Source organism: Chlamydotis macqueenii, chromosome 14 (assembly GCF_036417535.1).
Source record: "Chlamydotis macqueenii isolate bChlMac1 chromosome 14, bChlMac1.mat, whole genome shotgun sequence".
Taxonomy (NCBI): Eukaryota; Metazoa; Chordata; class Aves; order Otidiformes; family Otididae; genus Chlamydotis; species Chlamydotis macqueenii.
The window spans coordinates 11,268,145-11,281,776 of record NC_141569.1 but is presented as its reverse complement, the minus strand read 5'-3'; the positions used below and the strand labels follow the sequence as shown (position 1 = coordinate 11,281,776).

General features: G+C 59.7%; 1 protein-coding gene across 1 annotated transcript in view; it reads left to right on the top strand.

Moving 5' to 3' along the window:
• Nucleotides 1-4,867: 4,867 nt before the first annotated feature.
• The window catches only part of NSD1 (nuclear receptor binding SET domain protein 1), a 58,687-nt gene continuing 49,922 nt past the window's right edge, over nt 4,868-13,632 (top strand). The window contains exons 1-2 of the mRNA XM_086759023.1: nt 4,868-4,937; nt 5,143-5,834. Coding sequence (XP_086615149.1) covers nt 5,163-5,834 — 672 coding nt within the window. The 5' untranslated portion in view covers nt 4,868-4,937; nt 5,143-5,162. The remainder of the gene's footprint in view (nt 4,938-5,142; nt 5,835-13,632) is intronic.

The window sequence follows — 13,632 nt, the reverse complement described above, 5'->3', positions numbered from 1 at the left end:
GCGTGTAAGCACGCTCACGGCACCCTGCACACACACACAGACACCCCTCCGCACCCCGCCATGCACAGAAACTCACTCCCCCACCCCACGCACAACCCCCACTCACACCCCCTCCCGTGCACACCCCTTCCACGCACACGCATTCCCATGCACATGTACACTACCCCCCTGCCCCCTACACCCCAATTCACACCCGTGTCCCCCCCGCCACGCACCCCGGGTTCTCTCCCTGCACCGGGCAGAGCTGAGCGCTGCCCGCGGGCCCCACGCTCCAGCCGGACAGGCCGAGCTGGGGGTCCCAGCGAGGGCAGGTGTGCGGGGTGGGGGGGGGGGGCTGCCCCTCTGTAGCCCCCTCGCGAGCCCGCAGCTCTCTGCGCTCGCCAGGGCTGCGGGGAAACCGAGCTGCGAGCCCCATCTCCTGGCCAGGCGGAGCAGCTCCGCACGGGGCGTGCGGAAACGGGACGGGACGGGCAGCACCCCTCCGCCATGCCCTCCCGCGCCCGCCCTCCCTCCCGCACAACCACGGCTGTTCGGCTGGCGACAGTGGCCTTCGCGGCAGGCCAGCCCCGGGACTGCGTGGGAGTTGACAAATTCAACTGGGAGAAAAACGGTCCGCGCCGTGGGGACGGAGCCTGGCTCCACTCTCCGTCCCATCGACGTCGCGGGTGGACGGGGCTGCGGGCTGGGAGCGGGGCTGCGGGATTTGGGCTGCAGAGCTGCACCGTGTCGCGATGCGGGACCCGCTAGTACCCGTTCCGCGGCTCCTGTCCCCAGCAGCTTGTGGTGGGAATCCTGCCCCCCACCCACCGCCCTTGTGTGTCCGGGGCTGCCCCCCAGCAAGGTTTGGGGTGGGGAGGACAGGGCAGCGGCAGGGCAGGGAGGTTGGCAGGGTGAGGGGACCCGGGAGGCGGGGGGGGGGGCAGTCCGGGAAATCCCCGGGACTGCCTCCACAGGCAGATGCGGGCAGCGCCGCCCGCCCGCAAGCACCGAGCTGCGGGCACGGTGCCGCCGGTGCCGAGCCCCGCCGCTCCATCCCCGGCGGTTTCAAGCCTTGCAAGCCGCTTCCCCGGGGAAAGGGGCCCCCGGCGAGCACTCCGGGCAGGATGCTCTCCTCTCCTCCTCTGCTTCCTTCCTCTCCCCTGGCCGGGCTAGCCCCCCCCCCCGACCCCCCCGCCCGCCGCAGCTCTTTAACCCTTTCGCCCAGGCTCTCGGCTGTGCGCCAGCCTCACGGCCACGGCTCCGCTTGCAGCGAGTACAGCCTACCCACGGCTCCCACGGGACCTGCGTGGGCCACAGCTCCCTCCACGCTGAGGTCTGGGTGCTCCCCGCCGGCTGGCCGTGACCCCCTCAACCCGCCCAGGAAGAGCAAGCGGGAGCCCCCGGGCGCAAGGCTGCACTCCCTTCTGTATGGATGCGGCGTGGGGAGCGGCCATGGCGGAAGCCGGGGCTGTGCATCGGGTGCTGTGCACCCAGTGGGGAGCGGGGGGACGGGGCTGCTCGCACGGGGGGCCCATGCCGTGCTGTGCGCAGGGATCAGCCCTTCCAGAGGGAACCTGCAGTGCCATGCGGCTCTGCGACCGCCAGCCCGACCGGCGGCGGAGGCCCCAGCATGCTCTGGGAAGCAGAACTGGGCAGCGGAGCAAGCCTGGCCGCAGGGCGGGGGGCTCGCAGGCAAAGCCCGGCAGCGGGGAGACCTCCCTACGAGGCCACCAGCCGCCCGTGCTCCCTGCCGGAGCCCGCAGACAAAGCCTCGCGCGATGGCGGCAGGGCTGGCCCGCGCTGCCCGCTGTGCTGCACATCCGGGTGGGAGTGCAGCTGCGGCGGCTGGGGTGCCATTTGCCTGCTCCTCTGCCGGAAGAGAGGGGCCGGCGAAAGGCTCTTCCTGCGGGCGCTGGCCGCGGCACGGGGAGAGGTGACATGGCAGATGGGGAGTGCATCTGAGGGCATCCCGCCGCCCCTGCCCCGCTCCTCCCTGTACCAGCAACCACAGGGCTGCGGGGAGCACTGCCGGGATCCCCACGGGGCTGCTGGGGAGGGCTCCTCCGGTGCCCCGGCAGCGCCGGCAGGGATGTGCCAGGGTGGGGGGGCATGCTTTGGGCGTGCCTCAAGCCACCTGGGCACTGCTGCCCAGCGATACAGCCCCTGCCCACCGGTGTCCCGTGGGGCTGCGCCGTGCTGCGTGCCCACGAGAGGAGGGCTCAGCCCCCGGCGGTGGCACCCAGGCCGGGCACAGGGCCAGCACCCAGGCTGGGACCTAAGGGGGTGAATCAGCAGAGCGAGGGGAGCTGGTGAAGACTGGGGGCTGGGATGCCGCTCCCCCAGGTGGGAACAGTCCTGAAACCTCACCCCAGGCCGGGCCTCGCTTGCTGGTTGTGGGGTGCCAGGCTATGGGGAGACACGGGGTGCTCCCACCCTGCACAGGGCCCTGCCTGCCCCCGGGGGGGTTATAAATAAACCATTAGCTTTATTTTGGGAACGTGGCAGAAACGTGCGTGGCAGGTTGCTCCAAAGAGAAAGGAGGAAAGTTGGCTGCTGGGCCCCTGCCTGGGCGTGCCGGGGTACAGCCGCCGCAGCCGGAGTCGCCCCCAGGGAGACGGGCTGTGCCAGAGGTGTTTCTCCTTTTGGGGAGAAACGGAGGGACTCCAGCCACGCCGGGTGCTGCCCCATCTCTGTTCGGGCAGGGAGGACCGCACGGACACCAGGCCTCTGTGTGCTGAGTTTGTCTGGCACCAGGCGGTTACAGCTCCCGCGTGTCACCGCAGCACGTGGGGCACCAGGGCGAGATGGCCCGTGGCGCGTCGGGTGCCACCGGCCAGGGCCCGGGCTGGAACCTCGGAGGCACAAACGAGTCACTCGCAAAACCTCCGACCGTGGCGCTTCCTGCCAAGTCACCCCACCCTCCGTGGGTGTGCTGGGACGGCACGAGGCTGAACATGGCAGTCTGTCTGCGGTGGCGGCACACCAGTGCGGGGACAACAGATTGGGGACCTTGGTGTGGTCCCTCCGGGGTGGATGTTGGGGGGAAATGGTTGCCCCATTGTCAGGTGCAGGCAGGGCAGGAGTGCGGCCAAAGGGGCAGCCGGGAAGCCATGAGCCCATGGAGGAGCTGCCAAGGTGTGCAGGCAGGGAGGAGGCCATGTCCCGCTGCCCCGCTGAGGTGCCAACCCGCAGCTGCTGCAGGACGCCGGTTTCGGCGGGGGAAGGCTGCGGCCCCGGTGGCGTGGGGAGGGCCGGGAAGCGGGCGCTGCCTGCCTGAGTGTGCAGAGAGGCTGCACCGGGGCCGCTGCCCAGTGCCAGCACAGCCGGGGGCTCCCGCACGGCCGGGCCGGGGCGGTGACGGTGGGGGGGGGGGAGATGGGCGAGAAACAAAGGGCAGCGGCGCGGGCGGGGGGGGAGCGGGTCCGCCCGGGCAGCGCCGCGCCGAGCCCAGCCGAGCCCCGCGGCGGCACCCAGCTCCCCGCCCGGCACCCCGGGGGGCGGCCGGGCCCTGCCTCCCCCCCCCCCCCCCCCCCCCCGCCTCCCTCCGCGGCCCGGGCAGCACCGCCCCGGTGCCACATCCCCGCGCTGCCCCGGCCGCTGCCCCCCGCCCGGCCGCCCCCGCCCCGTGCCTGCCCAGCCGTGCCGGTGCGGCGGCGGCGTGGCGCGGCGCCCGGACCCGCGCGGCTGGCGGCGGAGACCCCGGCCCCCATCTGGAGGTAGCGACGGAGCCGCTGCCGCCGCCCGGCCGAAGGAGGGGAGATGGTGGTGGTGGTGATGGGTGGAGGGGGGGGTGGCGGGGGTGCCGATGGCGGCCCGGCCCGGCGGAGCGGGCGGGCGCGGGGCCGGTTGCGCGCCGCTCGGCGGCAGGAGGGCGGGCGGGAGCGCGGCGCTCGCTGTCCGGGAACGGCGGAGGCCGGCGAGGACAAGCCAGGCCGCGGGCACCGCTCCCCGGCGGGCGAGGCGAAGCTCGGCGCGGCACGGCACGTCACGGCACGGCACAGCGGGCCCCGCGGAGGGCGACGGCCCGGCCCGCCGGTGCGCGGGAGGGCGGCGGGGGAGCGCGGCCGGGGCTCCGGGCCCGGCCCGCGGCGGACAATGGCAGGGGGTAACCCGAGCCCGGCGGGGGCGGGCGGCGGCCCGCGCCCCCTCCCCCCCGCCCCGCTGGCTGCCCGCTGGGACCGGGGCTGGGACCGGAGCCGAGGCGGGGCGGGCGGCCTACGCCGCCGGGCAGGAGCCGCCGCCCGCCGGGTGCCCCGCTGGGGCGCAGGGCCCGGCCGACTCCATTTTGTTGGCGCCCGCTCCGCCGCCGCTCGCAGGCCTGCGGCCTGCCCGCCGGCCCCGCGGCCGACGAGGCGGGGGTGGCGGGGAAGGGGTGGCGACCGGCCGGGGCGGCGAGGCCCGCAGGTGAGGCGCGGCCGGGCCGCCCCGTCCCGTCCCAGCAGGGCCGCCTGGTGCCCCCCTAACATGGAGGCGGGGGCAGCGGGCCCGAGGGCGCGGGGCCGGGCCGCCATGTGTGCGAAGCCGGGCCGGGCCGGGGCGCAGGCAGGGAACGGGGCCGCGGCGGGGCAGGCTGGGCCGCGGGGCGGCCGGTTGCGGCGGGGCGCACCGTGGGGGGGCAGCACTGAGCGCCCCACACCCCCCCCACCCCGGGCGGGCGGCGCGCGTCGCGGGGGGGGGGGACACGCGCAGGGGGGGGTACCCGCCGAGGGGTGGCGGAGGAGGGGGGGGGGGGGGTTGGCCGGCGCGGGCGCGCGCTGATTGGCCGCCGCCGAACCCCAAGAGCGGGCGCGGGGGGCGCGCGCGCTGGCGGGATGGCGGCGGCGGGCGCGCGCATGCGGGGGAGGGAGGAGGGAGGTGGCGGAGGAGCAGGGCTGGTGGGGCCTGGCCGGGCCGGGTCGGCGCGTCTCCTTCTGGGCCCGCACAGGGGGCAAGCGGCGAGCCGGCCGCGGCGGCCGCAGGTGAGCGGAGCCCCGGCGAAGCGGGCGGCCCGAGGCCAGGCGGACCGTGTCGTGCCGGGTGGCGGGCCGCGGCCTGGGCCTAACGCGGCGACGGCGGCGTCGGCCCGCGCGGGGCCGGCGGAACGAAGCGGGCCCCCGGGCGCGGCTGCCATTTTGCGGCGGCGGCGGCGGTGGCCGGGCTGACCCCATTGTGCTGTGCCCGCAGGTGGATGCCCGCGGCCCGGCATGGAGCAGGCCTGCGAAGTGAGCCGCCGTAGCTGCCTCGTCCCCTTTGGCACCTCGCTGGCCGCCGCCGAGGCCAAGGGCGGCCCCTTCGGCGAGGGCCGCGGCCCCGAGCCGCCCGCCATGCAGTTGGCCGCTGCCGCCAAGCCCGTCTACGGCCAGGACCCCTCGTCCTGCTACATCCCGCTGCGCCGGCTGCAGGACCTGGCCTCCATGATCAACGCCGAGTACCTCGGCGGCGCCGCCGACGGCGCTGAGGCTCTGCCCGACCCCGGCTCGCCGCCCCCCCGCCTCCCCGCGCCGCAGGACCCGGCGGCCGGCGTCGACGGACCCGGCCCGGCGGTCGACGCGCCCCGTGGGGCCCTGGCGTTCCCCCTGCTGCTGCGGGACGGCGGGGAGGAGGCAGCGGAGGAGGAGGAGGAGGAGGAGGAGGGCGTCGAGACGCCGGAGGAGGAGGAGGAGGAGGACGAAGACGACGACGACGAGGAGGAGGAGGAGGAGGAGGCTGAGGCCGGCTCGCGGAGCCGCGGCCGCACCGGGCCGCAGCAGGGCCCCGCCAGCCCGCCGCCGCCCCGCTTGCAGCCGGCCGAGCCGGTGCCGACGACGGTGCCGGACGGCGGCCCCGGGGAGAAGCCGGAGCCTTCCGCCACCACCGCGGCGACGGCCCTGCAGCTCGTAAGCACCGGCGGGGCGCGGGTGGGGGAGGGCGGGGGGCCGCGGCCGCTGCCATTTTGCGGCGGAGGCCGGCGAGGCGCGGTGCGGCGGAGGCCGAGCCGGGCGCCCTCGCAGCCGGCACCCTCGAGGGCGGGCAGCCATCTTGCCGAGGGGACCCTGCCGGGGTGCGGGGAGCCGGGGAAGGGAAGCTGCCGGCTCCGGGGCCGCGCTGCGGCCGGGAGCTGCTGGGGCTGCCTGCCAGCCCGGGCTGTCACCGGGCTCTGCCGCGCACCTGTGCCGGACCGCGCTCCCCCGCGGCTCTTTCTCCCTTCAGGGGTCGGAGGCACCATCCCTCCGCCCGGGAACAGCGGATGGCTGCAAAGTTCGGTGGAGCTTTTTCCCCGTTACAAGGTTGTTTTTTGTTTTTGGGGTGGTTTTTTTTTTTTTGCGGGGGCACGCTGGAGATGACAAGGGCAGGAGGAAAGCGTTCCCCGCTCCTGCCTGCTCCGGCTTCAACGCTGTCAGACGGCTTCTCTTTGTCTGGCCTGGCTTGAGGTTTCCAAGCTGTGAGACTTTGGCGATGGCCGGGGAGGGGCTGTGTCACGGCCTGACAGGCCTCACGGACAGGAAACCTTGCCCGTTATTCAGACTTCCCCCCTCCAATTTCACACCACACTCACGAATTCCTTTAGTTGGTTTTATAATGTCCTTAATAAGAAGCAAAACTGATTGAACTTTCAAGACTTCTGGAAGGACTTGGATGCACTCAACTTTTTTGTTTAATATGGTTTTGAATACAGTTATAATTTTTTGATGTTTTTCAGCATGATTTTTAAAATTTGCGGTTATGTTCGTATATTTCTTGCAGTTTTTCGATATTTTCTTAGAGTATTTCTTAAATGCGTTTTTGTAAACATAAGGTTCCTCACTCAGGAGTACTCTGGGTTTTAATTATTACGTGATGCAGGGTGTGAAAATTAACTCATGTGACAACACTGACACTGAAACCATCTTGATCTCTTTAATTTCAGTGTAGCCACTGATGCCAGAGAGATGCTGCTGGTGCATGCGGGATTTGGGGAGAAATCCTTACTTTCACCTGAGTTCATTTAGGAACATGCAGCGTTCCTGCTGTGTGCTCTGGGAGATGGGCGAGCACTTGTCACAGAGTGCCCACGGGAGGGGCAATTTCGGGAAGATACTGACAGCAGCTTTAATTTGTTTGTGGCACAGTTAGGCTCTGGGTCTCCGATCCCCTTGCATGTTCTGTAGGAAGAATCCGTCTCCTTGTGGAGACTCATTCTTTAGTCTTCGCGGGTAAGAGGCTGCTGTCCGTCCGAGGTTTGTGCATATACTTAGCTTTGTTTTGCAGAGCAAAGCAGGGATCTCTCAGCAGACATGTGCTCAGTGATGCGGTTGTGGGAGGGTCTCACTTTGTAAACAGAAGCTAGCAGAGGTACTTTCACAACACTTGTCTCTGCTATCAGTGGCTTTACAACGTGCTCCACAGAACTGCAGCTTGTACGATGGCAAAACTGTCTTAGTGATCGAGCCTGTTATTTGAATATGCAACGAAGGGTTGACTTTTCAGTAAAACTGCCTTCCTGTCTGCCATAGTATGACATTAACCTCGCTGAATTGTCCTGGTGACTCAAAAGCATAGCTGTGTTCAGAAAAAAAGTACAAAGAAGAGAAGCGTTTTTTAGACAACCTGGGATCCTCCTCTCCTTCAATCTTGCTTTCTTCGTTCAGTAAGTAAGTGCGGGCTGTCTGAGTGGTCCTTCATTTTAGCTCTGCTGCTTATGGAATGTGAAGGGACAGGGATTTTTAGAGACAGGACAGTTAAAATCTTTTAATTGCTGAATGTGACATAGTAGCTAGAAATAACCAAGCTTGCTCCTTGGATCCTGTGTTTATGTAGCCATTTAATTCCTGGAATATTTGTATTTGGGTAACTGGAATGAACTTTTTTGAGAGCCTGCTAAAGCTCAAATAAAATCCCAGAACAGCAACCACAAAGCCCCAGGAGGGTCTGCACTGCTGTTTTTAGGATGGTTTGTCATAGCTGGGCTACCCTTTCAGATAATTCTTTTTACCTGGCTTGATGATGGAGCACCTCCACCTTAAAGCAGGACTTTCTCAGAGCTTTTAATTCTTGAAGCTCACAGAGCTTGTGCCCACTGCTCCCTAAACTTCTTCTTTCACCAAGAGGAAAGTGCTTGTCTCTCAGACCTCTGTGTCTGCCCCATGCAAGCTTTGAATTTTTCAGTGGATCATTGCGAATTTTGAAAAGGCCTATTTCCAAAATGTCAAGAGTGCTTCCAGCAGAAGGGCTGGCATTTGGTTTTGTCTTTACTAGGATGCAAAGTCTAGCATTTAAGTAGTGCCTCTGGGTAGGTGGGATGGTGGCAGGTATTGTTTTGCATGGAGATTTGTTAATAGCCCTGGCATCCGCTGCGCTCGGACATTGCCTCAGACAGTGGAGGCTGGTCAGGTAGCATTCAGTTGTAAAGAGGGATGTGCATATTCTGAAGTGAAGTTATTTTAAGTGTTGAGTTAATCTCAGTTAAGGTTGACTGAAGCTCTTCATGCTCCCAGCAGCTACTGACAGATTTTGTGTTGGAGAGAAAAATTATAGCAGTGTTTCTCAGGGCTGTTTTTTCTGCTCCAGAAGTGACGATATGGTGGCTACCGGCAGCTGGTGGCATACTTCCTTGTGCACATGGCGTTAATGCTGGGTTATTGCCATTTAGATTGAAAGTGATAAAGCTGGCACTTCTTTGTTTCAGAAGAGATGGTTGTTTCTTAATTTCTCTGTTTGTTTTTTACTGTCTGGACACGAGCTTGGCTTTAGTGCTTTCCTGGCCTTTGCAAGTTGTGGACTACAGCATTTTGTGCAGTTAGAGAGAGAACTGGGCCCAGGCTCCAGCACTGGGAAGGGCATGTGCAGCCACTGAAGGTGTGAGTGGCATAGGTCTTGAACTCTGTTGCTGAGGAACTGGAGCAGATGGACTCGTTTCTGACAGAACTCTTGTGCTGAAGTTTTGCATTTTTATGTAACTTCAGGTTTTTGCTTTGCCAGTTGCTGGTTTTTAATTGCTACCCACAAAGCATGTTAGAGTCTGAGCTCTGCTCAGTGTTGCTTTTCATTCTTCTCGTGCTCTTCCCTTGTTGTCCAGCTCTGCTCTGTAGGAGTGTGGTGTTCAGGTAACGGCAGTGACGAAACGGGGTGCAGGGAAATCTGGAGCCAGGTCGGTCATCGCTAAGGATGACTGCTTCCAGAGGCTGGGTGAATGAGTAGGGCTCCTGGAAGGATTTTGCTTTAACACATTGCGTATGGTCCTGGTAAAGGTACTGAAGGCCAGGAAAGTCCTCTCTGTAAGCCTAGAACTAATCTGTGATGAACTTGAGAGTTCTGTTGCAACCTGCAGCGGTGAGGGAGAATATTCTCGTTAGAAAGTGGTTGTGTCCCTGTGTGCGAGTTACTGTGGTTCTTCGTTTGTTAACTGACACGTCTAGTGCCATTTCTTTCTTTTCTAAAAATAAAATAAAGGAACCGATGCCACGTGATACTTGGTACTCCTGTAAACATTTCTGAAAGAATGTTGTACTACAGACTGTTGATTTGAGGTGTAACTAACTACTGGTAATGTTATATCCCTGAGATACAATAGGCATGGTGGGGGTTTGTTTGAGCAGGGAACATAAATTTTCTCGGTCAGCTGACGTCTTTCTGATGGAGAGATTAATTCCGTTTGGCTGTCTGTGCTTCCTGTGGGCACGGTCTCCCTCTACGTGCACCTGGTGAGAACAGGCTCTGCGAAGACTACTGTCCCTGTGCGTCTCATCTTGCATGCAGCCCTCTTTGCCACTGAGATTTATGCTCTTTGGAAGACTTTATTTCTTCACAGAAAGGAGCACGTAGCTGGATCTTGCCTGGCTGTGCAGTCTGCTGGCATCTGCTGGGCCCCTGTACTGAACTGCATTAGTGTCTCAGATAGCTTTAAACTTAAGGCAAAGGACTTCAGCCATGGTGGGCCTCCAGAAGAAGGAATATTTCCATGGTTAGGGTACTGTCCTGGGCTGTGTTACTGCTTGACCATAGATTTTTGAGCTATTTGATGACTTCACTGCTTTCTGATGTGATAGTGCTATGTTGCCTCTTTGTCATGGTGGTGGTGTGAGTGGGTGGGTGATAAGATGCTGCCACAGCAGGACAGCGTACCCTGGACGTGAGGAGCAGCTCGCTCTGAGTGACAGCAGTTTTTTGAACAGTCTGTAGGATCTAGAGCTCTCCTGTGCAGTGGATTGGATCCTGGAAGTATTTATTCAAGTATTTGGCTGTGGTTGCTCTTACTCTCCTTTTCTTTGTATTTGTTCTCTAATCTGGTATTGCTCATTAGGTGCAAAATATCTGTTTGTGATGTTGCAGAAAGCAACATGGTTTCTCTAGCAAATATGGGTGTTCTGGCTGTCTGCTGCGCAGAGTCAAACTTGAATGATCAATGCCTTTGCAGTTCATACGGGGCCATGCAGCTCTTTGAAGCTGAACGTGTCTGTGTGCAAACAGCAAAACCCAAGGTATTTTCTTGCAGATTGGACAGTCTGAAAGGTGAGGTTTTGCTGAATACAGTGGCAGAAACCCCTAAGTTATTTCTGTTTTCTATATTTAAAACTTTTTTTTTTTTAAAAAAAAACAACTTGGGTAAGAGAGACTTTGTTCAAGCAATATCCTGGTTAACATACTGTCTGCAGTCATAAATACTTCACGTCTCGTTGAAGGTTGCTGTGGGAGGAATGTAGACTTCACTCGGCTATTCAGCAGTGGAGTTCTGCTCTGAGTGTGGCATGCTTGGTATATCGCTTACACTACTGTTACAAGAAAAACCAGCCAACAGTAGCAACAAAATCGGCTTTGACAGGTGCTTTTTTGGGGATGCATGCTGCCTCTCAAGGCCTGCTACCTCTGCTAACCATCTTTGTATTTACTTGCTGGTGACTTCTTCTGGAAAAGTGGATCTCCCAGAATTTGAACCTTTTTTCCTAACAAATTTTACGTTGTTGAGTATACGATGATTCCAGTTCTGCTATTACAGCTTCCTCTAAGTCCCTGCTAAAGTCAATGGTAGTGGCTTCATTTGAAGCTGTAGCAGTAGTGTTTGACTTCGGGGCAGCGCAGTTCTGTTTTGGATCAAATCATGGATTTGTTGATTGCCTCTTGCAGTATAGCAGCTTCTTATTGCACCTCGCTGCGCTCTGTTCTCAGAAGTGGGGTTAAACTGTGTGATGTGTAACAATTATTAGTTTGCGCATTTTTTTTTTTTTTTTATTTCCCCATGGTAACTGAACAAATCTGTAGCTCGCTGAAGAGGTGTCAGTTCTGAATACGGTTAACAAGCTACTTGAGCCCCAAGAAAAGAAGTTATATTTTCTGAGTTATAATTGAGACAGTGTTTCTTAAAAAGACATTCTTAATTCAAAAATCAGTATTATGGGTGGTGATCAACTTTCAGTCTAGTTGCTTAGAATATACTTCTGTTTTTCTTGCCTGTGACTGGCAGCTTCTTGTATAGAGTAATTTTGATTGTTTTTTTCAGTTATTTGCTCTGGCATTTAGAAAGGCATGGGGAATAGAAACACCTGAAGAAAGAAACTCGATCCTAGCAGGGGGAAGCTTGTTCTGGGAGTTTTAAAAAGAAAAAAAATTTACGTTAATGCTATTTTTAATACCAGAAAAATATCAACCTGTGGTTTTTTTATGTCTGCGTGGAGCCATCTGTGCCATGCATGCAGTCTTCACTCAGTAAAATGGAAGTTAAATCCTTTATGCTGGTTAAGGCATTGCCAGGATTTCCAAGTTAATGGGTGGAAAAGGTCTATAAGAAAGTCTGCTTTGAATTAGAGCAGCAGTTTTCAACCCCTATTGATTTGTGGACCCCTAAACAATTCCCAGGTGCAGACTCTTGTCTAGTGAATTTAGACCTATCAACAATAGCCTCGCTTGCTTTTGTATAATTTCATGGCATCAGAGTATTTTCCTGTGGCCGTGAGCTTGCAGACTGCTGAGTTACAGACACATTGCAAATGTTAGTTGCAGTGTCTGACCTGTGTGAATTCTGTGCTGAGTGTAGTGTTGCAGTTGTGCGGTGGGTCGCTGCGGAGCAGGCAGGGGATGGCACCTCTGCTGCTGTGGCAGGGTGCTGCTGTGGCAGCGTTGCAGGAATGCTTGACAAAAGTTGCCGTTTGCTGAAATAGTTACTGGAAGTTTAAATGTTGGTTTTGAGTGCATTGGTGTGACTGCAGTGTTACAGGTTAAGGTCAAGCTGGTGTTGGACACCGCAAGGTGTGGTGACATCAAAGAGATGGTTTGGCGCTAGTGCAGAGGGTTTAGAGTTTTTTGGTGTGCCGTGGGACAGGACTGTGACTGTTTACCAGTGTTGGTGCCACTGCTCTGTGGGAGGGCTGCAAAGAGCAGTTCGTGGTTTAGACTGCAGGGAGCTCAGAGTTAGGTGCAGGTAGCGTGTCCTGTGCTTTTTAAGTTTGGAGATGCTGGAGCATAGTCCTTGCAATTGTGCCTGGGGACTATAGGGGCCTCCTTGCTAAGTTTGCAAGGTTTTCTGGTGGTGCAGGAACCAGGATGCCGGCGGAAGTGTTACTGAGGACATGTGCAGGACATAGGTGTGCGTTTGGGCTCCGTCAGGAACACGTCCACGCTTCTCCCAGTGACTGGCTGCGGCAAGGGAGCTGAATGGTAGCACAAGGGAGCTTGGCATGCCTGCAGAGTTGTGGTGCTGTGCTGAGGCAGACTGGAAGGTGGAAAGTTGTGTGTTCCGCTGGTTCAGTCCTGGGTAGGGGCGTGGTGGTTACTTTGGCTGATCTGAGTGCGTTCTCCTGACTCCAGTGCCCAAGAGAGGGGAAGGTGCTGCTGTGTGTTGGACGCAGAGGCTGACACCCCTGGCTGCCAGCTGAAGTTCTCTGTTTTTGTTAAATTAGAAATCTGTTTCAGTGTGGTTACTCACAGTAGCTTCACAGCAGTGATTAAATGTGCAACAAAAATGAAGATGCACATTCATCTCTCGTGTGTCCAAAAGCACTGATGAAGCCAGGAGGGATTTCAGCGATGTGCTTTGCCTCTAGTGAAGGATGGAGAAGCGCTCGTTAAAGCTGACATGCTCACTTTCTGCTGTTACCACTAAGATTGCATCAAGACTTATCTCACCCAGGTCTTTGGAAGAATGCAGAAAGGAATTGGGAGAAAAGTCCTTGACGATCATCTGTCTTTCCCAGCACTTGTAAGGGCAAATTGGACCTGGCAGGCCACCTTTACTTCTGTCTCTAGCACAGCCCGAGCAGCAGTTTTGTACCAAGTTGGCCTGCTCAGCTTCTTGCCTGGTCTGGTTGTGGCCTCGGCAGTGACCGAGCTATGCGATCCGTAAACGAATGCCAGCAGCATCTGCCTCCTGCCTCTTTGGGGCTGAGTTGCTGCCGTGGCTCCGTGTGAAGCAGCAGGGGTGCAGGTGGAAGGGGCACTGCTTGTGGTGTGCATGGCGTTAGGGAAGGCGGTGGGTCAGGAGTGCTGTCACTGGCTGAACCACAGGGAAGGGGCAGCATGTCTCCGGTCCGTGGAGGCTTTCTCTTGTCCCTTTCTGTCCCCGTGGGGTGCTGGGGTAGGGAGCAGCAGGTAGGGCTGCCAAGCAAAGCATTGTTTGTGTGAGTTGGTAGGGAATTTTTTCTGTGGGTTACCTATGGTACTGGACAGCTGCCAGTGCTGCTGGGGATGGCCAGTTCACACTGCTGTGGTCTTCAGAAAAAGCCAGTT